Source organism: Chanodichthys erythropterus, chromosome 21 (assembly GCF_024489055.1).
Source record: "Chanodichthys erythropterus isolate Z2021 chromosome 21, ASM2448905v1, whole genome shotgun sequence".
In the NCBI taxonomy this organism is placed as follows: domain Eukaryota; kingdom Metazoa; phylum Chordata; class Actinopteri; order Cypriniformes; family Xenocyprididae; genus Chanodichthys; species Chanodichthys erythropterus.
The window spans coordinates 34,669,704-34,692,150 of record NC_090241.1 but is presented as its reverse complement, the minus strand read 5'-3'; the positions used below and the strand labels follow the sequence as shown (position 1 = coordinate 34,692,150).

Sequence of the window (22,447 nt, the reverse complement as noted above, 5' to 3'; positions counted from 1 at the left end):
CATCATGCATAGCACATAGTCCATTGAAAGTCTTTGCATTCTCACAGACACATTTATCTTTGTGTGTGTGTGACCTTCAGTAACCCGTCTGCTCTCAGTTGAGTTTCTCCTGGTTGGGAAGGTGTCTGTTCACAAAGTTTGCGTCACAGTAAGAAATAATTTCCATACAAATGAATGTGTTCCATGACTCTGCTGTAGACAGTGTTCAGGGTCACTCAGCCAGCTGAATCTTGTATTGAACCTGGAACGTTCCTGTAAATGTTACATTCTGTGCACTGACAAACAACAAAAGGCATCATGTGGGTGAAAGACTATGGTTTAATTGAACAAACACTCCTGTTGGTCCGGATGGGACTTGATCCGAGTCACCGGACACAGTCAGGGACGAGTATGTGTGGCGATACACAGACAAGAATCATTACATGTCACAGGCAGCTGCTGATGTAAATGTCTAAATAATAAATATATGTACTTTTTCATAATTGTGAGGCAAAGCACTAAATTATGAAAAAAGGAAAATGTCTTTTTTTTAATTTTTATTTCATATGTACATGATTTTTTTTCTTATCAGCAAAAGACGTCTTCACAATCCTGCAAATGTGAAAGAAAGAGTAAAATTAGTAATTATATATGGCGAGAATGATAGCACTTTTGATCACTTTTTTAAAATGATTTCAGATGAACTCTATATTAATGCACCAAGTTATTTGAAAACAGTAAAATTGTGAATGAACTATATTATTTATTAGAATGAGTGTGTATTCTGATCAATCTATTTGCAGTCTTAAGGCCCGTTCACACCAAGAACGTTATAAATATACAAGAATAGCACTGTCCACACCACAGCTATAACAATAACGATATAGAGAAATGATATCGTTCACTTTCAGAATGATTTTTTCCAGCTGTTGAATAATAAAACACTGACAGCCAATTAGAATCCATTCTAATTTTGGGCTTGTGCATTTAAAATGGTGGACAACATTGTGGAGAAGTTAATCGCCGAGGTCCAGAAAAAGCAACCACCATTTGACCCTAACCCTAACCCTAACCCTTTTCAAGGATACTTTAAAGAACAAGGATATATGGAAAACAATCGGTCATACCCTCAGAATAAATGGTGAGAAGTATTAACGATGAGATCATTATACCAGGCTAACAGTGAAACATAAAATTACCTCAGATATCCAGCGCTGGTTTCGACAACATTGTCTAGCTTCCTTTTAATTTGCAGTAAAAAAAGACTAGATGTTGTTTTTATTCCACTATATTGACTTTGTCAGCTAAATTCACTGTTAGATTAGATCGATTACACTAGCTATTCACTCCAAACATAGCCTGCTGAGGACATCTGCTGGTTAAAGCCGTGTAAATGCAACAAGAACAGCAAAAACATGTTTTACACACTTTAAAACATGTTTTCCAACCAATACGACCATATAAGTCGTTTATCACTTCCCTGAAATATGACTCATAGGAGTGTTTACTAAAGTGGCGCCCCTATTGACAACAGGACACTTTCATTTTAATGCATTGTTCCTTTTTATCTGCGTCATATTTCGGGTTGCTCAACTGGTAGAGCATTGCAATAACAATATGCAATCGTGATCTTGCGATCATGGGTTCGATCCAGGGAACACATGTGCTCATAAAGTGTGTATGCACTATAAATCACTAAGGTTAGGTTTAGGGGTGGGTGTAGTCATTAATAAAAATTAGATTTGGTAAATGGAAATAGCAGAAATGGTTTAAAAAGTCCACACACTGCATTTAAATGAACACGCATTTTGATTGATAATGACAGTCATACGTCATTGCATGACGACAGACGTAACATGACACTGTCGTTATTTTTATGCCCACTAGAGGGCGCATGACTTCAAAACGTAAATATAGGTCGTAATATGGTGCTTAAAAAACGACCTTTTTTTGGAGGACAGTCTGTGTGAGCTTAGAATAAACAGACCGTTATCATTCATTAGTGTGGACGCAAATATAGCCATCGTTGTTGTATGAATGAGCCTTAAAATGGGACAAAAATAAAATAATTATAATAAATGAAGGAATGAATGAACAGTCAAATTAGTCAAATTTGTATCTTTTTTATTACTATTTATATAATAAATAAATAATAAGTAGAATAAAGAATTCTTCCACCAACAAAGAGTGTAGAAACTTGCTGCATTAATACAGAATTCAACTGATATGCAGTTGCTGCATATACTTTGTATAATGGCTTTGAACGTTGCTTATCAGAAGTGATGTTAGAGCTGGAACATTCTAGCACTAGTTCTCACCTTTTGAGAGGGATCCCACATTTTTCTGCTCCTTATTTGGGACTAGAGTGCATGCAGAGAGGAAGAACAAGGAACAGGTGTCAGGACAGCCTGAAAATAGCTCTGACACTCCAAGCAACACAAACTCTGTTTTACAGTGTGTTTCTGGGACAAGATCTAGCAGTAGATGTCTGATAGTCTGGTGCCGAGTCAGGGGGATGTAATTTAGTCTCTCCTGCAGTACACGTATAGAGTCATTACGAGTTTAATTTATGGGGAATTGCCACTCGGACACCTCCAGCAGCAGGGGACGCAATCTCCAAGTTTAGTGTCCCCCATGTAAGGTCAGGGCATGTGGGGGACAGATGTCTTGTCAAGACCCAAATAGATAGATAACCAAATAGCTTTTTGGCACTGCAAATCTCCCTCACCAAAGCAAAAACTTTAAATTGGTGCACATTCTAAAAGATGTGGTATCTTGTTAAAAAAAAAAAAAAAAAAAAAAATATATATATATATATATATATATATATATATATATATATATATATATATATATATATATATAAAACAAAATAATAATACAATATAGAGTTAAACTTCTGACAACATTTCAAAATCACCTACATAAAATCTTTCATTTTCATATTTGATAAAAATTTAAATGAGGGTATCATATTAAAAATGTACACAAAACATCCTTGAGTGGGGAAATTATGATGGGCTGTGAAATATGGAAAAACAGTAATACTGTGAAATATTATTACAATATAAAATAACTGTTTTCTATGTGAATATATTTTAAAATGTAATTTAGTCCTGTGATCAAAGCTGAATTTTCAGCATCATTACTCCAGTCTTCAGTGTCACATGATCCTTCAGAAATCATTCTGATATGATGATTTGCTGCTCAATAAACATTTATGATTATTATCCATGTTGGAAAACTGCTGTTCAAAAATAACATCAGTTATTTGCCTAGAAATCTTTTGTAACATTATGTCTTTACTGTCACTTTTGAAAAATCAAATGCATCCTTCCTGAATAAAAGTCTTATTTTTGAACGCAGCGTTTTGTAGTGTAATACTTGTGAAGTAAAATTCCTCTGGTACTTTACACCCCATGAACACATCTAAAAATAGACACTGACCTGTATGAATGCGGGTGTTGAATTTATTTCTTATCGGCATCAGCAATCACAGGCTCTGTTGGGAAAGAAAACCAGAATGCTGTTCGGTCTGCTGGCTTTCAAAACAGCATTTATCACCCAAACAAACATTCATGTTAACCGCCAGTGACACTAGAGCTTTAGCTCAGACATGTAGAGACTCTTGTTTCGTTTGACATGTTCATTTACTTTCCTTTCAAAAGGCTGTAAATCATTTTACAATAACAATAAACCTGTCCAGCCCAGTAAAGACATGTGTGATAACTTGACAAACATAGAAACAGTTCCCAGATCAGGTTAAGCATTTGTATAAACATAGCTTAAGTTGGATTACACTGATATTACACGTCCATAAAGTGATGCTCCATTTGATACCAATCATACGAGCCTGTTTATAACACCCTGAAGATCATCTGACTATCATCAGATGTATCATCTGATTAACAGCAACATGCATTTTACATGTTCATCTTACACTACTTGCATTTCCATGCTAAATATAAATATAATATATAAAAAACATAAATAAAAGATTTGAACTGTTTTTATTATCACAATGTTTCATATCATTCCATGAATCCACATGATATGCATCATGAATGCATCAGTCAAACAGTTAATCGTGATCTTAAATCACTCTAAATGTGGCCTTGACTAAACCTACTCTTACAAGGAGCATGTGATATACATTCTCCTTTTCTTGACCATCTGTGAAATATATTGCAATCCTTTTGAATATTTAAATCCTTGGATTCATGTCAGCTAATGAACAATAATTTAATTCAGCCTTTTTAGACCAATGAAATGCCACAACTTTTCCATTCCTGTATAGAAAGTGATTTCACAGACACTGCACTCATAAAGAATAAGTCAAGCCCATGAAATATTATGGAGCTGAGCATAATTAGATAAAGCCTTTAGTCTCTATAGAATTTTCGTGCCTTTTCTAAAGTCTCAGTCTTAAAGTCTCAGTGCAGTCCCCAAAACCTCCTCTATTTGGCAAATAAATAAAATCAATCAAGACTGAATCTATCACAAACTCATAATGACCCGAAATATTTTTTTCCATGATCAAAAATACAAAAGGCGTATTGCAGACTCCTAAAAACACACTTGAGTTCAGTCTACTATAGTTACTTACGTTTAACCTCCAGTTTGCAGCTAACCAAGGCCTCCCCGAGTGGGTTCTTGGCCCTGCAGGTGTAGACGCCACCGTCAAAGTTGCCAGGCTTGCGGATCTCTAGGGAGCAGATGCCCTGGTTGTTGATTTGCCTGTACTTAGGGTCGTCACCAATAATCATCTGATTCTTCATCCACTCAATCTTGGGCTGCAAAGACGTTGGAGAAAACATACCAAGAAAACATGAGATACTGCCTGCAATGAGCCATTTCGGTGACCGTGATTTTGCTAAGTAAGGCATGTTCCTGGATCAACATTTTTTGTTGATCCTGGAACAACATTTCAGTCCGAAAATTTAGTCTTAACCCTATTCCTACCCCTAAACCTAATCCTACCCATAACTTATCCCTAATATTAGAGGGGAAAGATGTAGAGGTGAATAACATTGATGTAGAAGCACCTAACCCTGGTTGCAAGCCTAAACTTGACATAAACAGTAAACTTGTCCCTCAAATCTGATTGGTTAATTGGAAAGTTGTTCCAGGATCAACAAACATGTTGATCCAGGAACGTGTCTTACTTGGCAAAATCACGGGTCATTTCTCACATACTGCCACTAAGGTGCAAAAATGAACTTTTAGCCATGCTGGCTCTTAAAAATTAAGGTTTGTTATTGGCATTGATGGTTCCATGAAGAACCTTTAATATCCATAGAAACTTTCCATTCCACAAAAGTTTCTTTACAGTGGAAAAGGGTTCTTTAGATTATTCAAATCTTCACACTAAGGCAAAAATGGTTCTTTTAAAGGATTAGTTCACTTCAGAATTAAAATTTCCTGGTAATTTACTCACCTCCATGTCATCCAAGATGTTAATGTCTTTCTTTCTTCAGTCGGAAAGAAATGTAGGTGTTTGAGGAAAATATTCCAGGATTTTTCTCCATATAGTGGACTTCACTGGGGTTCAACGGGTTGAAGGTCCAAATTGCAGCTTCTACCTGATCCCAGACGTGGAATAAGGGTCTTATCTTGTGAAACGATCTGTCATTTTCTTTTTAACCACAAATACTCGTCTTGCACTGCTCTGTGATGTGCCACACATTATATGCGGAAGTACGAAAAACTCCATCTCATTTTCTCCTCCAACTTCCGACATCATTGTTTTACCTTTTTTTGTAAAAGGCGTTTGACTTAGTATTTGCATGTCCGCTTTGTAAACACTTGCTCGGTACTTCCGTGACTTTTCCAACATGATTATGAAATGCGTGGAGCATCGCAGAGCAGTGCAAGATGAGCAATTGTGGTTAAAAAGTATATACATTTTTAGAAAATGACTGATGGTTTCTCTAGATAAGACTCTTATTCCTCGTCTGGGATCATGTAGAGCCCTTTGAAGCTGCACTGAAACAGACATTTGGACCTTCAACCCGTTGAACCCCAGTGAAGTCCACTATATGGAGAAAAACCCTGGAATGTTTTCCTCAAAAACCTTAATTTGTTTTCAACTGAAGAAAGAAAGACATGAACATCATGGATGACATGGGAGTGTATAATTATCAAGAAATTTTAATTCTGAAGTGAGCTAATCCTTTAAGAAATGTTCACTGAAAGGTTCTTTTGGGAACTACAAATGGTTGTTCGATTGAATCACTGTGAAAACCCCCTTTTGAAACCATAATTTTTTTAAGAGTGGAAGTGGATTGAGAACATTTTTGTGTTTTGATGCCTTAATGCAAAACTATTCCATACATGTATAGACAATAAAAACTAGGCATCCCAGACAAATTTCAAATTGTACATTTTCATGGAGCTAAAAGTTATACAACAATAAGACTTGTATTATTATGTTACTTTTCCTTCCTACTGTAAGTTACTGTTAGCCACTGGGTGTTTAATTTACTCACCAAAGCCATTTTTAATTGCATTTGGCTCTTGGTGAGTTTTAATTTTGGATGCTGATCAATGCTATGCACTTTCACTTTCATGACCTCCACATATCAGTGTTTGGAAGCTCATCCCGTCATAGAGATCTCACTAGGAATCCCACTTATCCAACTCATGCTGTCCCACGTCTAGTTATCTTTCCCACCAGGAGTTGCACTATCTCCGGTGGTATGTTAGAGGCGGATTCCTACACTTCAGTGGTCACTCACTCAAACCTGAACTGTTGAATAGCTCTTGATGGATTAAGTGTTGATTATGCAACAGACTTCATTACAAAACAAACATCAGCACAATCTTTAGAATAATTTAACACATTAATGAATTACACAAGGCTGCTCTGTGCTCATAATGATTACAGTGATATAGGAGGTTGTTAACACCTGGAGTGATTCAGGTGATCTGATCCCAGCAGACAGCTTTAAATGTTTTGTGATCCAATCTCTCACATTACATTCAGAGGTTGTCAGAAATGCATGTGACCATATTGCATTTGTAGAGTACCACACATCTGTCAATCAACTACTACACTAAAACATGCAGCTTAAAAAAAAACAAAACATGGATAAATGCATAATTTTACACAGTACACAATACACTCACATCTTCGGCATGTGAAGCATGTGCATTAAAGTTCAATTAATTTAGAATTTTTGAAACATCTCAAGACTTATTTTAGTTTAACCAGCACCGAACCACTTTTTGGTTGCTGATATGTCTTTTCACACGATATCTACATCAAACTTTTAGGTGAAAGGTAAAGTGGGTAATTTCTGTGCAACTAGCCATCAGTCGCTATAGCAGAAATAATGATGGTTCACAAACTATTATGGATGCTTGAAAAACCATGTACCTTAGGGAATCCCCTAACGGAGCAAAGCAGCTTGGCGTTATAGCCGACAGTAGTGCTGCGGTCTGCCAAGGCGGTGGTGAATTTGGGTGCCTCGCTGAAGTCGTGTTCCTTGTACTGTGGAGGCTTGTAGTCGATGCCTAAAACACATCATGAAGATCAGTGAAGGAAGAATAGCCATTGGTTAACTGCATGGCAAATGCATTCCTGCAACTCGAACAGTAGAGCATGGAGCCAACAATGCCGAGGTCATGGGTTCAATTCCCAGGGAATGCAAGAACTGATAAATATTTATGTAAATGCAATGCAATGAAAGTTACTTTGAATAAAAGCATCTACCAAATGCATATATGTCAAATGACAAGACCAAGGTTATTACTGATAACTAAAACTATTAAAAATATTAGATGAAAAGACTTGGCAACTAGTTGAAACACTAAAATTAATATTTTACTACGTAAGCACAAAACTGAAATAAAAATAAATAGAAATATTCAAAGAAATTTAAATGTAAACTCAAAAAATAAAAGACTGCAATAGTATATAGATAACACTAAAATAAGACTGCATGAGACTGGATGCCACGTCACTTTCATGACGCACATCTAAACCAAATATCATGCTGCAAATATGATACTCCACATGAACAGAGCTGCAGATGCTGTGAAGGAAGCTGATTTTACAAGATTTCTAGATTGCATGAAAGCAGGAAGTGCATGATGTGCGTGTGACGTTTTGTTGTACATACAAAGATCTAGATATGCACAAGACTGGTCTTGTTTTCGAGGGTGTTAGGTTATTTATTTGACCCACTTTTGCATTAATCTAACTGGAAAATAAATACAAATACAATAATACATGGATTCTAAAGTATTTAGGTTATATTTTAAGATAAAAATATGATGATATACAGATTAAATTTACAGTAAAAAACAGTAGATGTGGTTGCCAGAAATTGACTGTGTATTTAAAATACGGTATCAACGAATTTAGCTTAAATTTACTGTAAAAAACATATTTCATTAACTGATATAATGTTAATTTACTAGCCTATTCAAGTACTAATATCTATTTTGTACCTTTGTAATACACTGACAACCACCAATAGAGGTGGTGATGACAAAGTCACATGATGAATCAAAGCACATCACAGGCAGCTTTTCCACAATACTAATATAGAGAAACACTAAACACCATTATGGTAACACACATAACATTAAAAAATGCCATAAACATTAATTTAACAACATTAGATGTGACATAAAACCCTAATGTGCATAACTGATTAGAAAAAACTAAGAAGAAACATAGTTATTTCAACGAAAATGCATCAAATGTGAAGTTTTTACTGTAAATTATATAATGACTTGTTCTTTTTCACTTCCAAAAATGTAAATTTAACAGTATTTTACTGTATAATTATAATAAATGTACAGTTAGATCTATTACAGTTATTCACTGTATATAGTATGGATATTTTCTGTTTACCAATGAACAATTTTTTTACCGTAGCATTTTTACAGTCTAAAATCACGATCATACCGGGAAATATGGAGTCAAATTAATGCCTTAAAGTTTTGCACAAAAATAAAGTTTTGCAAAACAAAAAAAAAAGAATTGAGCAATAAAAAAAATGTTTTGCATACAAAAATAAAGAATTGCAAAGGAAAAATAAAGTATTGAGCAGAAAAAAATAAGTTTTGCAAACAAAAATAATAAATTGCAAAATAAAATAACTTAGTGCAAAAATAAAAATATAATCAATTACAAAAATCAATGACAGCTGTAATCCTATTTTATCTTTGCCACATATTTTTCATGCTCAAACCTACTAAATCATTTGCAACGCTCATTTTATTCTGCGTTTCAGTCAAGCGTGAGCTCACGATACCGGTTTTCCTTTGCACTGCACTTTTCTGTGCGGATCTCTTTATGGCACTGGTTTGACGTGGGGGTGGAGTCAAGAAATGCATTGGAGAGGAACATAATCGGCGACAGGTGAAATAATTCTTTGACGGTTAAAAATAATGAATGGTTTGTTTTTGTTGGTTTGTTTAGCATATGTTGTCGCCGATTACGTTCCCCTCCAATGCATTTCTTATAGTAATATGACCCGTTGCACTCTGTCTCACTGCCTGTATCCACTTTTGCGTCCTTAAACATTCGTGACGTGTTTCACGGAAGCGTGCCCCCGTTTCTTGACTCCAACCCCATGTCAAACCAGTGCCATAAAGTGCAGCGCAAAGGAAAACCGGTATCGTGAGCGCACGCTTGACTGAAACGCAGAATAAAATGAGCGTTGCAAATGATTTAGTAGGTTTGAGCATAAAAAATATGTGGCAAAGATAAAATAGAATTACAGCTGTCATTGATTTTTGTAATTGATTATATTTTTATTTTTGCACTAAGTTATTTTATTTTGCAATTTATTATTTTTGTTTGCAAAACTTATTTTTTTTGTGCTCAATACTTTATTTTTCCTTTGCAATTCTTTATTTTTGATTGCAAAACATTTTTTTATTGCTCAATTCTTTTTTTTTTTTTTTTGTGCAAAACTTTTTTGAATTTGACTCCATAGGGAAACATTTAGACGAACTGTGATGCTGAGCAAATGTCAAATACAGGAAATGCAGAAAAGCTGATTCACCTGTCTTCAGGATTGTGGCTGAGGTCTTTGTAACGGTGGCCTGTTCGCTGATTCCACACTTGTTCTCAGTAAAGGCCCTGAAGATGTAGGTGTTACCCATGATCAGGTCTGAAATAGTGGCATTCATTCTGTGATAATGCTCCAGTACTGTGAACCAGTCCTGTGGAGACAGCAGCTTAGGTCAGTAAACTTCAGACACGACTACAGACAGTGTACAAGTGAATTCCTCATTCCACCATGGTACCATGTCCAAAAATAATGCTATTGCATTGGACCATGTCCGAAAACTTGTTGAAAAAGCTTGTACCCCTGTCTTTTTGTCAGCCTTCTGGATGGTGTATCCGGTGATTGTTGTGTTTCCGTTATCCTTAGGTTCGGTCCACTCCAGAGCAACATTGAAACCCCAGGTGTCCACGATCTTGATGCTGGCTGGAGGTCCAGGCAACTCTGGTGAACAGGTCGACAAGAAAATTGTTGAAAAAACTCCAGCAACTAGGATGCACCATGGTCCATGACGTGTATGATCTTGTATAACACTTACCAACAATCTGCAGAGTTAACTGGGCTTTGTCCTCAAAGCTGTCCACTTTCACACACATCTCATACACGCCGGAGTCGACTCTCTCTGCGGCACGGATGAAGAAGATGCTGTCCTTGTCGCTGTTGCGGATATTCACCTTTTTAGTATCAATAGGCTGGCCATCCTTTGTCCATGACACAACAGGTTGTGGTTTGCCCTGCAGGTTAGAAAATAAGACAAGAATAGCTCTGAATTAACAACTTGAATTGCTAATGTATGCCTAAAATTGACAAAATATATTCATTCAAATCTGACTCAGAATTGACTGATTGGTCTTCTTCCTCTCTGAAAATCAGATGAAGAATATTGTGTGCTTCTGCTTGTGAATAATATAATATCAATGAAATAAAAAGCCAATTTAGTGTACTTTAAAGCCCTGTTTCCACCCGTTTTGGTCGATCGGATCACAAGTGGACGAGGGAGACACATACCCGTTAAAACTTGGTGTTTTAATCCGTCTCTTTTGTCCACTTTAAACCATTTCTGTCCTGATTTCTTCGAGAAGAGGGTCTATGGGCGGGTAAATATATGGACTTTTTCAGAACTTTTAATCTAATGGACTAAATAAGCTCGTGCAATTTACATATGAACGCGCACAGAGATGACGGAAAATCCTACGGAGAGCATCGGCTTTCGTTTCTGCTCTGACAGCCACAAGACCGGCGGTGAGTGTGTGTTAGAAATCAGGAATAGCGAGAGAACATTGTGTTTGGTACATTTTTTCGTGTTCAGACCAAACTTGCGTCTTCAGCCAACAAAGTTTAAATCCCATCTGGCTATCGCGCTTTCCATAACGTTTACGCATTAGGTCAGTAGGCGGTCTTTGGTGGCTGTGTAACCACATGAATGTTTACACTATAAAAAAAAATCAGGTCGAATGCGTTTTCGACTATCTCTGGAAGTGGTCGAAAGCAGACAAGCTCAAAGCATTTTACACCTGTACTTAGCCTCACCCACTTGTGATCCGATCAACCAAAATCTTAATACCAGGTGGAAACACGGCCTAAGAGAGTTTCTGAACACTTTTAAAATGTGCATTTTGTAATAATGTCAGATTAAACTTTTGGTAACAATTTATTTAAAGCCTTCATGTACAATGCATTATAAAAGTGTTCATAATGTATGCTATAATGCATTATATTTTTTTCATAAATAATTGTAACCAAAGTGAAATTGGTTGTTTGTCAAGTGTTTTAATGCATTATACTTTCTAAAAGCATAATATGAGTATTATACTCTATTATAACTGTGGTAATAACAATTCACGAGACCATGCAATGCATTATATGGTGCATAATTAATGCATTAAAATACTAAGTAAAGTCATTATGTTTTAATAATCTTTTGTACACTTATTTTTTCTGTTCTACAAATAAACAGGCTTTAGCTAATGTTAAATTTAGCTACCTTCAAAAGAGTTATCACCATGCATTTTCAGTGAACCTAACACTAAGAGATTACATACACTGAAGGGAATAACAATGTTGATCTTCTCTCCAACATTTTTCACATAGCGCTGCCTCAGGAAACGTGGCAGACGGATTTTGGGGCGATCTGAAGGGAGAAAAAAACGGTACATATTAATATGATTACTTGAGATTTTATAACTACATCTAACTTGTGCACGTTCCTAATTGTGCAAAGACAGAACATTTTTTTTATAAAGAAATACATGCTTTTACTTTATTGGTTTATAAAAACAAACTCACTTTTTATTTTTAATCTCAGTCGACAAAAGGTTTTACGTAAGGAAAACTTGCTTATTTCACTATTTAGTGAACCCTAAAACTGACTAAGCTAACCTTAACATGACCTGGAGTGCAAGCTAACTGTAATTTCATCCTAAGCTGTGGTTTCATCTTGTGGTTCTTGAACAGTCTACAGCAAAACCTATCAAAATCTTTTGCAAAACCATATGCAGTCGCACACATGTAAAACAGAAGGAAATCAAAGTCTAAAAAACATTATGAGGTGTCAATTACACCTACAAGATACACTTTGAGCAACGGTGATTCTGTTGGACTCATCACGGCTTTAAATAGATCAGTCCAGTTACACGCCTGCCACTAATAACTTATGATGGAGAGCTTAAGTTACATTAAAACTGCTGAATTACAAATAATACCAAAGGCTGCATCTCAGAATCGCCGTTTAACATTCATTTCTAACAAAGCACCTTCAATGCTACAAAAAAGGAGAATTGTTTTTGCATGCATTTAATGCATTTCTGCCTTTTAGTCAGCATATAAAATGGTGCATTTGTTTCTGGAAAACTCCTTGAAGTGTTAGCCGGATGCTCTAACTCTTTCAAGCTATAGCATGCCTCTAAATAAACATAGCATCTCTAGCGAGTTAAAAAGTCTCATGGAGTAACCTTAGATGCCACTTGACTCCTTATGTGGCGCGAGAACATTTGGGAATGTATTCCACCCTCCGACTTGAACCATTCACACTTGTCGCCATCGCTCTTAAAGGAAGTAGCTTGACACTGGTCCAGGCGGCTAGCTGTCAATGGCTGTGAAGCCATGTAAAACCTTCTCCACATAATCCGTGTTAATGCACAGCACTAACTATTTTCTAATGATATTTCTCATTGGAAAAGACATTTCATGACATGCTTCGGTGCATGAAGACCTTTAACCAGAGATCTGCCAAAATTCCCCTCCCCCTCTTTTACGTAGACCGGATTCAAGTTACATTCCAATCCTGCTTGACTTTCCATTCTACATTTATGATTTCTTTCTTTAGACGCTGGACACTCTTGGAGTATGTAAAATGACAAGCATTCGTACACAAAACTGGTTTGCGCAACGGCTGCGATAATGCGGCCAAATGTAGAGTACTGCCTCATGTTGCTTCACAATGTTTGATATTTTATATGTTGAAAGCTACTAAAAAAGTACTACTAAAGCTATGCAACAACAAAGATTTTTGTGCCGTTTATGATATGTCACAGCAACAGATAACTCTACATTGTAGATTGAACATGGCGTTTCTGACACCACTGCCTGATCTTTGCCTGAAGTTCGTAAGGCAACACCTCTTCGCGCTTGTCAGGTAGATTTATTTTTTCACAACTGGCAACCACTCAGAGCCAATTAGGGGGCCCTGAAGAACAGCATGAGAGGTTTGCTTGACATGGTACCAATTTCACCTCTCTAGATAGCTCTGAGGTCTAGGATACTTGAGACCGGAGACCGGCCCCTGATCTTTAGAGCAGCAACATGTGCAGGCAAATGCAGGGTAACTCTATGTTCCAACATTTACAGTAATTACGTCCAAAGAAAACTGGCTTGGATGCAGGGGTGAAAACGATCTGAAAAGTGAGAGTTTTTTCAGCTTGCCACTTGAATATTAATTCAAGTCATCTTAATTCAGTAATGCAATTATTTTAGTAATCCTAATTTTTCAAAACAGAAGTAAGCTATTTTCTGTGAATGTGCTGAGACTTCCAAATCATTTGCTGCTATAGGTAAATAATGGGAAGAAAAACAAAATGCTGTTAATGGTAAAATAATTTGCGCTACAAACCGGTGTGTTTATGATTACGATAATACATTAAAATAAAGTGATCAAGCTGCATAACAAAAGTTTTTGTACAGTTAAAATAAATGGAAGAGGATGATGTCGGAAGCATCAACACAATCATCCCAAGATGAAACTCATAAAATGTCTTTCCTTAGATATACCATCATTCAAAAGTTTGGGGTCAGTGAGATTTTTTTCTAAAGAACTATTTATATTATTATATTCAGCAGGGATGCATTAAATTGATCAAAAGTAGGGATGCAATGATATGAAAATTTTGGCCTATACCGATAATTCTTTATATTCGAAAGCCGATAACCGATATATTGGCAGATAAATCTAAATCCGAATTTTTATATAATTTTTGAGAGCCTTATTATAAAAAACAAAAGTCTCACTATTAAAAGCCATGTCCCAAGCAAACAATTATAATGTTCTCATTATAATTTAATGTATGACAGATGCTGCACCTTTCACTTAACTGTATTTTCCCTTTTAATCATATTTTAATCATATTTCAAGCAATTCAAAACCATCATGGAGGACAGTGCTCATCTGAAGTGTCTCAGCTGAAGGAAATAATCCATTTTTTATCGACCTTAATATATCTCAGCCAAATTTTCTTATTGGGTCGATAACGAGAACATTAAAAATGAACATATATCGTCCGATACCGATATTGTGGCTGATATATCGTGCATCCCAAATCAAAAGTGACAGTAAAGACATTTGTAATGTTACAAATGATTTTTGGTTAAAAAAAATAATCTTTATATTCATCAAAAAATCTTGAAAAAAAAAAAGAAAAGTATTATGTTGTGTGTTTCTTGAGTAGCAAATCAGCATATTAGAATGATTTCTGAAGGATCATGTGACACTGAAGACTGGATTAATGATGCTTAAAATTATATTTTAAAATATATTCAAAAGGAAAACAGTTATTTCATGTTCACGATGTACTTTTAATCAGCCTTGGTGAGCAGAAGAGAGTCTTACTGACCCTCCACTTTTGAACAGTAGTGTGTGCATTTTGTAAAATCTTGACTTACCCACAACCTCTCTGACCAGGACAGTGTCGGGCAGAGTGGCAGGAGGGCTGCGACCGCCAGGGTTCACGGCCACAACCCTGATGTTCAGGCGGTCACCAGTGGTCTGGTTCTTAATGATATAACGGCAGGACACAGTAGGCTCCTCGTTAGCGGCTTTCCAGTCACCAGCTAGGATAGAGATGAAAATGAAAAATTAATCCAATTGGTGTTAATCTGAGATTTGCATCCCATTAATAAAAATGACTGTTGATTAATTGCACATTGATTGTAAAGCTTTTGATAAGGCCATATATAATTAACAATACTATATATTCTTATATAATTAAGAAATGCCTTTTTAAAATAAAATTATTAAAAGCATTATTATTATTTTTAAATATTATTTAAAAGATCCAAATAAAAAAAATCTAAGATTGATTATTGAATAATTGCACACAGTAAAGGTGATGTTTCAATAAAATGTAAGCATTATCATTTACAAATTGATACAAAATATTACTATTTTAGAAAAAGTCTAACTAAAAATATATATATTGGAATAAAGAATTTAAAGATTTTGCAGTGCATCAATTTATGTTTCCCACACTGTGCTTGAACAAATCAATATGTGAGTGTATATACCCTTTTTCTAGAATTAATTTGCACTTTTAACTGCTGTATGAGCAAATTTAACTTTATTTACACGTGCAACTGACATGACTGCAACAGCCATGCTGTTTTGCAGACAGACTTCTGTGTGGCACTTCCAGAAATGCCTCACTCCATATAGGGACACAACTTAGGTGGGGTGTACATGTTGCAGTTGACATATTGAGGACAGGTGCAACTGAGAGGTCTGACCAGCCAATAAAATGCTAATGAACATTTGAACATTGCACTGTTTAATTTAAGGTATGGTATTGTGAGGTGGCATTTCACAAAGGAAGTGCCGCTGTAATCAAATGAAAAGGCTTTAAGATTTTACATTTAATCCTCATTGAGGGTTTTGTTACCCTAATGAAGAAACTGGCTGTCTGAAACTGAAAGCAGCTGCCTTGCTGCCCAGTAAGTCGATGCCTAAACAGGATCTAGAACAACTTTTTAGTAGGAAGGGTGTTATGCACCATTGGATTTAGACGTGTCTTGATCCCTTCCTAGCTCAATAGAAGGCTGAATTTGTTTTGATTTGCAGACTTACTTCCTTCCTTGCAGATTTCCACAGTGTATCCATCCAGACCAGAGTTTCCAATGTTGGCTGGTGGTCTCCATGTGATCGTGACTGAAGTGTCATTGACATCCTCGACGCCGAGCTCGAGGGGCTCGCTGGTGGGCTCTGGAGAGCAAACATTGACATTCAATAATTGGAAAAATCAGATTCTCCATCTTATGTTTCAATTGGAAATAGCACAATGTATGGGTAGAACCGCGGTGATCTGAAGCGGTTTAGATTCCGTGTGGGTTTACCTGCCGGCGGAGGGGGTGTGGGTGCTTTGACTTCCTCAGCAGGTGGAGCTTCAGCTTCAGCATCAGCTGGTGTTAAATAGGCAGGGCACATTAATACAAGCAGCATTTAACAGAGCTTCAGGCACTAGTTTAGTCAAACATTATGGAATCATAGCTCAGGTCAGATTTGAACATATTCCAAAAGTTTTCAGTTTCCAAATTTGGTGCAAATCTTTAATAGAAAAATAAATTTTAAAGTCAACATGAAATCAATACTGTATGGAAGCTTGTTTCTGGCATTAAATAAAAAATAAAAAAGTTAATTGCGACTCACAATTCTGACTTTTTTCTCACAATTACAAATTTGCAAGTTATAAAGTCAGAAATGCATGATATAAACTTGCAATTGCGTCTTCTAAAGTCAGAATTGCGTTTATATCTCGCAATTCTGACTTTATAACATGCAATTGCAAGAAGAAAAGTCAGAATTGCGAGATATAAAAGTTTATTTAGTGGTGGAAACAAGCTTCCATAATACTGACATGATGTAATCAAGTTCAATTTCAAGCTGATTTCACATTGAATATAACTGGTTTGAAACACTGTCTTTTCATGTTGACTTTGACTTTTTCAGTACTGTGAAGCATCAGGAAATGGCACAATGTATGGGTAGAACCGCGGTGATCTGAAGCGGTTTAGATTCCGCGTGGGTTTACCTGCCGGCGGAGGGGGTGTGGGTGCTTTGACTTCCTCAGCAGGTGGAGCTTCAGCTTCAGCATCAGCTGGTGTTAAATAGGCAGGGCACATTAATACAAGCAGCATTTAACTTCAGGCACTAGTTTAGTCAAATATTATGGAATCATAGCTCAGGTCAGATTTGAACATATTCCAAAAGTTTTCATTAGAAAAATTAAAGTCAACATGAAATCAATACTGTATGGAAGCTTGTTTCTGCCATGAAATAAAAAATAAAATAGTTAATTGTGACTTTTTATCTCACAATTCTGACTTTTTTCTTGCAATTACAAATTTATATCTCACAATTTTGACTTTTCTCAGAATTGCGAGATATAAAGTCAGAATTGCAAGATATAAAGTCAGAATTGTGAGATATAAAGTCAGAATTGCGAGTTATAAAGTCAGAATTGTGAGATATAAAGTCAGAATTGTGAGATATAAAGTCAGAATTGTGAGATATAAAGTCAGAATTGTGAGATATAAAGTCAGAATTGTGAGTTATAAAGTCAGAATTGCGAGATATAAAGTCAGAATTGCGAGATATAAAGTCAGAATTGTGAGATATAAAGTCAGAATTGCGAGTTATAAAGTCAGAATTGCGAGATATAAAGTCAGAATTGTGAGATATAAAGTCAGAATTGCGAGTTATAAAGTCAGAATTGCGAGTTATAATGTCAGAATTGTGAGATATAAAGTCAGAATTGTGAGATATAAAGTCACAATTGCGAGTTATAAAGTCAGAATTGTGAGTTATAAAGTCAGAATTGTGAGATATAAAGTCAGAATTGCGAGATATAAAGTCAGAATTGCGAGATATAAAGTCAGAATTGCGTGATATAAAGTCAGAATTGTGAGATATAAAGTCAGAATTGTGAGATATAAAGTCAGAATTGCGAGTTATAAAGTCAGAATTGCGAGATATAAAGTCAGAATTGTGAGATATAAAGTCAGAATTGCGAGTTATAAAGTCAGAATTGCGAGTTATAATGTCAGAATTGTGAGATATAAAGTCAGAATTGCGAGATATAAAGTCACAATTGCGAGTTATAAAGTCAGAATTGTGAGTTATAAAGTCAGAATTGCGATATAAAGTCAGAATTGTGAGTTATAAAGTCAGAATTGCGAGATATAAAGTCAGAATTGTGAGATATAAAGTCAGAATTGTGAGATATAAAGTCAGAATTGTGAGATATAAAGTCAGAATTGCGAGATATAAAGTCAGAATTGCGAGATATAAAGTCAGAATTGCGAAGATATAAAGTCAGAATTGCGAGTTATAAAGTCAGAATTGTGAGTTATAAAGTCAGAATTGTGAGATATAAAGTCAGAATTGTGAGATATAAAGTCAGAATTGTGAGTTATAAAGTCAGAATTGCGAGTTATAAAGTCAGAATTGTGAGTTATAAAGTCAGAATTGCGAGTTATAAAGTCAGAATTGTGATATAAAGTCAGAATTGCGAGTTATAAAGTCAGAATTGTGAGATATAAAGTCAGAATTGCGAGATAAAAAATTGTAATTGCCTTTTTTATTTTTTATTTAGTGGCGGAAACAAACTTCCATAATACTGACATGATGAAATCAAGCTGATTTCACATTGAATATGTGAAATGTTGCAAACACTTTGTCTTTCATGTTGACTTTGACTTTTTAAGTACTGTGAAGCATCAGGTGTTTTGACTGCAATTGCAGTACATTAAATAATTTACTTGTTTTACCACTGCTATTAGCATCAGCGGGGCCTCAGCAGCGTGTGCAGCGCTGGTCGCAGTGGCTCCTTCAGCGATGTGGCCAGCAAATCATTTTTAAATGTTAGTAAAATGTTAGAGGGACCAAATATTTAAGGCTTGCTTTGCATGCACAGAATACAAATAGTCGTAGAGCGATACATCAAACTATATTTGGTCGTTTTGAGATTACAGGCATCCACAGATAATGGATAGTGCACATTATCTGTTTCCAAATACATTTTAGTATATTTAATCAAGAGTTTAAAATAATAAGAAATTAAGTCATTTAATGGTAGCTGTACACAAGTAAATAATGAATATAATTTATATTCATCCATTTTGTGTACGTCTAATATCTTTCATGCATCATTATGTTAATACAAAAGAATATTTCTGAAACCAACAATCACTGAAGAATTCCCCATAATCATTAACTTACCGTGTTACTGGAAAAGAATGGGCTCACTAATCAAAACATCATGGTTAAATATTTATTACTACTATTATTATATCAGCTCTCTGTGGGACTGTAAATAGAGATGTCTGTGTTAGCCACAAGCTCTAAATACCTCTGGCTTATAAGGCCTCAGCAGATATAGCTGAGGTTACAATAATAATTGCACAGGTGATGAAAAGCATGCTTTGTTCTTGTTAGAGAGTAAAGCACACAGATTATCGTGTAAATTATTGCAGATTATATTGAAAGACTGAGTTTGTGAACAAAGTAATGAGCAACTGGGCTTCTATAGAAGCTCGTGTGAAGGTTTCTGAAATAATATATTGCCTATATATTCTCTTAAGTACTTTGGAGTTGTATGTAAATTAAATTGTACATCACTAATATAGTAATAATTTTCTGTACAGGACATTTTTATTGCATTTTTTAGTTTTAAGTTTTAAGGCATTATCTAAAGTAGAGTAAAAGTATCAGAATAGGCGTCGAGTAGGTCAGGGCGAACAGCTGGTCTGATCAGTATAGTGTTCAAGTGAGGAGAGGTTAACAGGTGTAAATGCTCTCTGGTGTTTTTTTTAAAACCATCAGCTGTAGTCAGACGTTTTCCAAGTAGCTACCAAGAGTTCTTGGCTCCAGCAGTAATGTGCATTGAGTTCTCATGCATTAAGACTTAATTGTTACATGACATGCATCTATGTTAATATTACTTGTTTGTTTGCATTTATTATTGCAAATGTGGATCTCATAGAAAGCAGGGTCACATTTCACCATCAAATCTCCACAAGATGGAAGATGAGAAATTATATTTTGCATAAAGAAAATGACACCTATTTTTACAACCATTAAGACTTTTTAATGTGAAAATATTTCATTCCCACTGTAATGACAAATAATTAATATTTAAATTGTACTTTATGGCATTTGTTGTTCTTAATTGCATTCATGGTGATTTTAAATATGCAAATTACAATTTTCTTGTTTTTTCATACAATTTTGGACTGAAAAATGACAAGAACATTTATGTACAATACTATCTTGGAGAGATCCACCCACAGAATTGCACTTTTGCAATTTGATTTCAAGAACCATGGGAAAGTTTGGGGTCCACATAAGCACTCAGTACCTGCAGCAGGAGGTGCAGGTTCCGCTGGTGGAGCTTCAGCAGGAGGTGCCTCCGCTGGGGCGGCCTCCGCTGGAGCAGCTTCGGCGGGTGCAGCTTCGGCGGGTGCAGCTTCAGCGGGTGCTGGTTCGGCGGGGGCGGGTTCTGGCGCTGGTTCGGGTGCCGGTGCGGGTTCCTCCTTCTTGGCGGCCTTAGCCGACTTCTTTATCGGGGCTGGTTTTGCCGGCATGCTTGTCCGCTTCAGGGATCCCTCTGACTTAGTAAGTCCTTCGGCTCAGTCTGAAGATGGGTCACCCCAGATTTATATCCTAGGGCATGTGGCGCTGGTCAACTCCTCCCCTCAAGAGTTTCAAGTGACTAGTGAGGGAGTGAACGGAGCTCTCAACATCCCGGTCACTTCAGCTGTATATACAGTCGCAGGAGTGTCACACTTCAGATAAGAAGCGTGCGGGATGGGCGTCTTGAAAAGTAGGCCTACATACTGAACTGATTTAATTACTACACAATGAAGACAACAACAGCATTTAAATGTTTAGTAACATTGTTAATGGTCAGGTAACTGCAACAGAACACCACAGTTTGTGTTTTATAATTACAAAAACAAGGTCATATTTCAGCAAAAAAGTAAGATAAAAAATAAATGTTATTTTTTTAAATGATATTTGCGTAAAAATAGTATAAATATGTAATATAGCGCATATATATATATATAGCAAAATGCTCCTCTGTAGTTAATTTTTCTAGAGTGGCTTTCCGATCCTGAGGTAAATATAATGTCAGGTGACATTGTTTACAAGCTGTTTTGTTTTTAAAATGTTTTCTTTCTGGGGTTGAGACATGATATGTCAATAAGTTGTACTGTATCTTTCACCATACCCTCTCTGATTCATGTTTATTTCGTGCTATAACTAGTAGTAAAGAGGATGATTGGTGTACGTGCACATTAGAAACAAAACGGTATTGGTTGAATAAAAACGACAGAATTTGAAAGGTGACAGTTTGTTCATGTCTAACAGCATGTTTTCAGTGTGTCAGTTGCGTGATCATTATGTTTATTTCATGCTATAATTGGTAGTAAAGAGAAAGAGATGACCGGTTCATTAACTGCATGCGTCTTGCATAAGAACATAGCCAGAGCTACTTCTCTCTGTTAGAGGGATAGTTATCCATAAAAGTAATCCATACGACTTCAGTGGGATAATAAAGGTCTTCTAAAGCGAAGAGATGCATTTTTGTAATTAAAATATCCATATTTAAAACTTTATGAACCTTATGCACAAGGTAATGGATTGAAGGTGCCCTAGAAGTAAAAATTGAATTTATATTGGCATAATTGAATAACAAGAGTTCAGTACATGGAAATGACATACAGTGAGTCTCAAACTCCATTGTTTCCTCCTTCTTATATAAATATCATTTGTTTAAAAGACCTCCGAAGAACAGGTGAATCTCAACATAACACCGACTGTTACGTAACAGTCGGGATCATTAATATGTACGACCCCAATATAAAAATAATAAAAACGTCTGGATCTGTGCACAGCTGAATCATCAGACTAGGTAAGCAAGCAAGAACAATAGTGAAAAATGGCAGATGGGGCAATAATAACTGACATGATCCATGATTACATGATATTTTTAGTGATATTTGTAAATTGTCTTTCTAAATGTTTCGTTAGCATGTTGCTAATGTACTGTTAAATGTGGTTAAAGTTACCATCGTTTCTTACTGTATTCACAGAGACAAGAGCCGTCGCTATTTTCATTATTAAACACTTGCAGTCTGTATAGTTCATAAACACAACTTCATTCTTTATAAATCTCTCC

General features: G+C 35.9%; 1 protein-coding gene across 3 annotated transcripts; it reads right to left on the bottom strand.

Moving 5' to 3' along the window:
- Positions 1-281: 281 nt before the first annotated feature.
- mybphb (myosin binding protein Hb) lies at positions 282-20,935 on the bottom strand. 3 transcript variants are annotated; one of them, XM_067373664.1, is made up of 14 exons: positions 20,624-20,935; positions 17,297-17,362; positions 16,602-16,667; positions 16,336-16,470; positions 15,159-15,326; positions 12,047-12,135; positions 10,543-10,738; positions 10,309-10,448; positions 10,002-10,161; positions 7,358-7,494; positions 4,586-4,772; positions 3,427-3,481; positions 2,298-2,339; positions 282-591 (listed from the first exon to the last, which is right to left on the bottom strand). In XM_067373664.1, exons 1-12 carry the CDS (start codon positions 20,847-20,849, stop codon positions 3,450-3,452), a joined length of 1,602 nt encoding a protein of 533 aa, XP_067229765.1. In that variant the 5' UTR covers positions 20,850-20,935; the 3' UTR covers positions 282-591; positions 2,298-2,339; positions 3,427-3,449. The 3 variants fall into 3 exon arrangements, with proteins under 3 accessions (XP_067229765.1, XP_067229766.1, XP_067229767.1); XM_067373665.1 differs by lacking the exon at positions 17,297-17,362 and having other exon boundaries at positions 20,624-20,934; XM_067373666.1 differs by lacking the exons at positions 16,602-16,667; positions 17,297-17,362 and having other exon boundaries at positions 283-591; positions 20,624-20,927.
- Between the last annotated feature and the right edge of the window lie 1,512 nt (positions 20,936-22,447).

What these genes read in the sequence shown, in the direction of transcription:
- mybphb (XM_067373664.1), bottom strand. Translation starts at nt 20,849, where the DNA reads ATGCCGGCAAAACCAGCCCCGATAAAGAAGTCGGCTAAGGCCGCCAAG. An exon ending in ACCTGCACCTCCTGCTGCAG is followed by an intron (nt 17,363 to 20,623) that starts GTACTGAGTGCT and finishes ATTTAACACCAG; the next exon opens with CTGATGCTGAAGCTGAAGCT. An exon ending in CCGTTAGGGGATTCCCTAAG is followed by an intron (nt 4,773 to 7,357) that starts GTACATGGTTTT and finishes ACGTCTTTGCAG; the next exon opens with CCCAAGATTGAGTGGATGAA.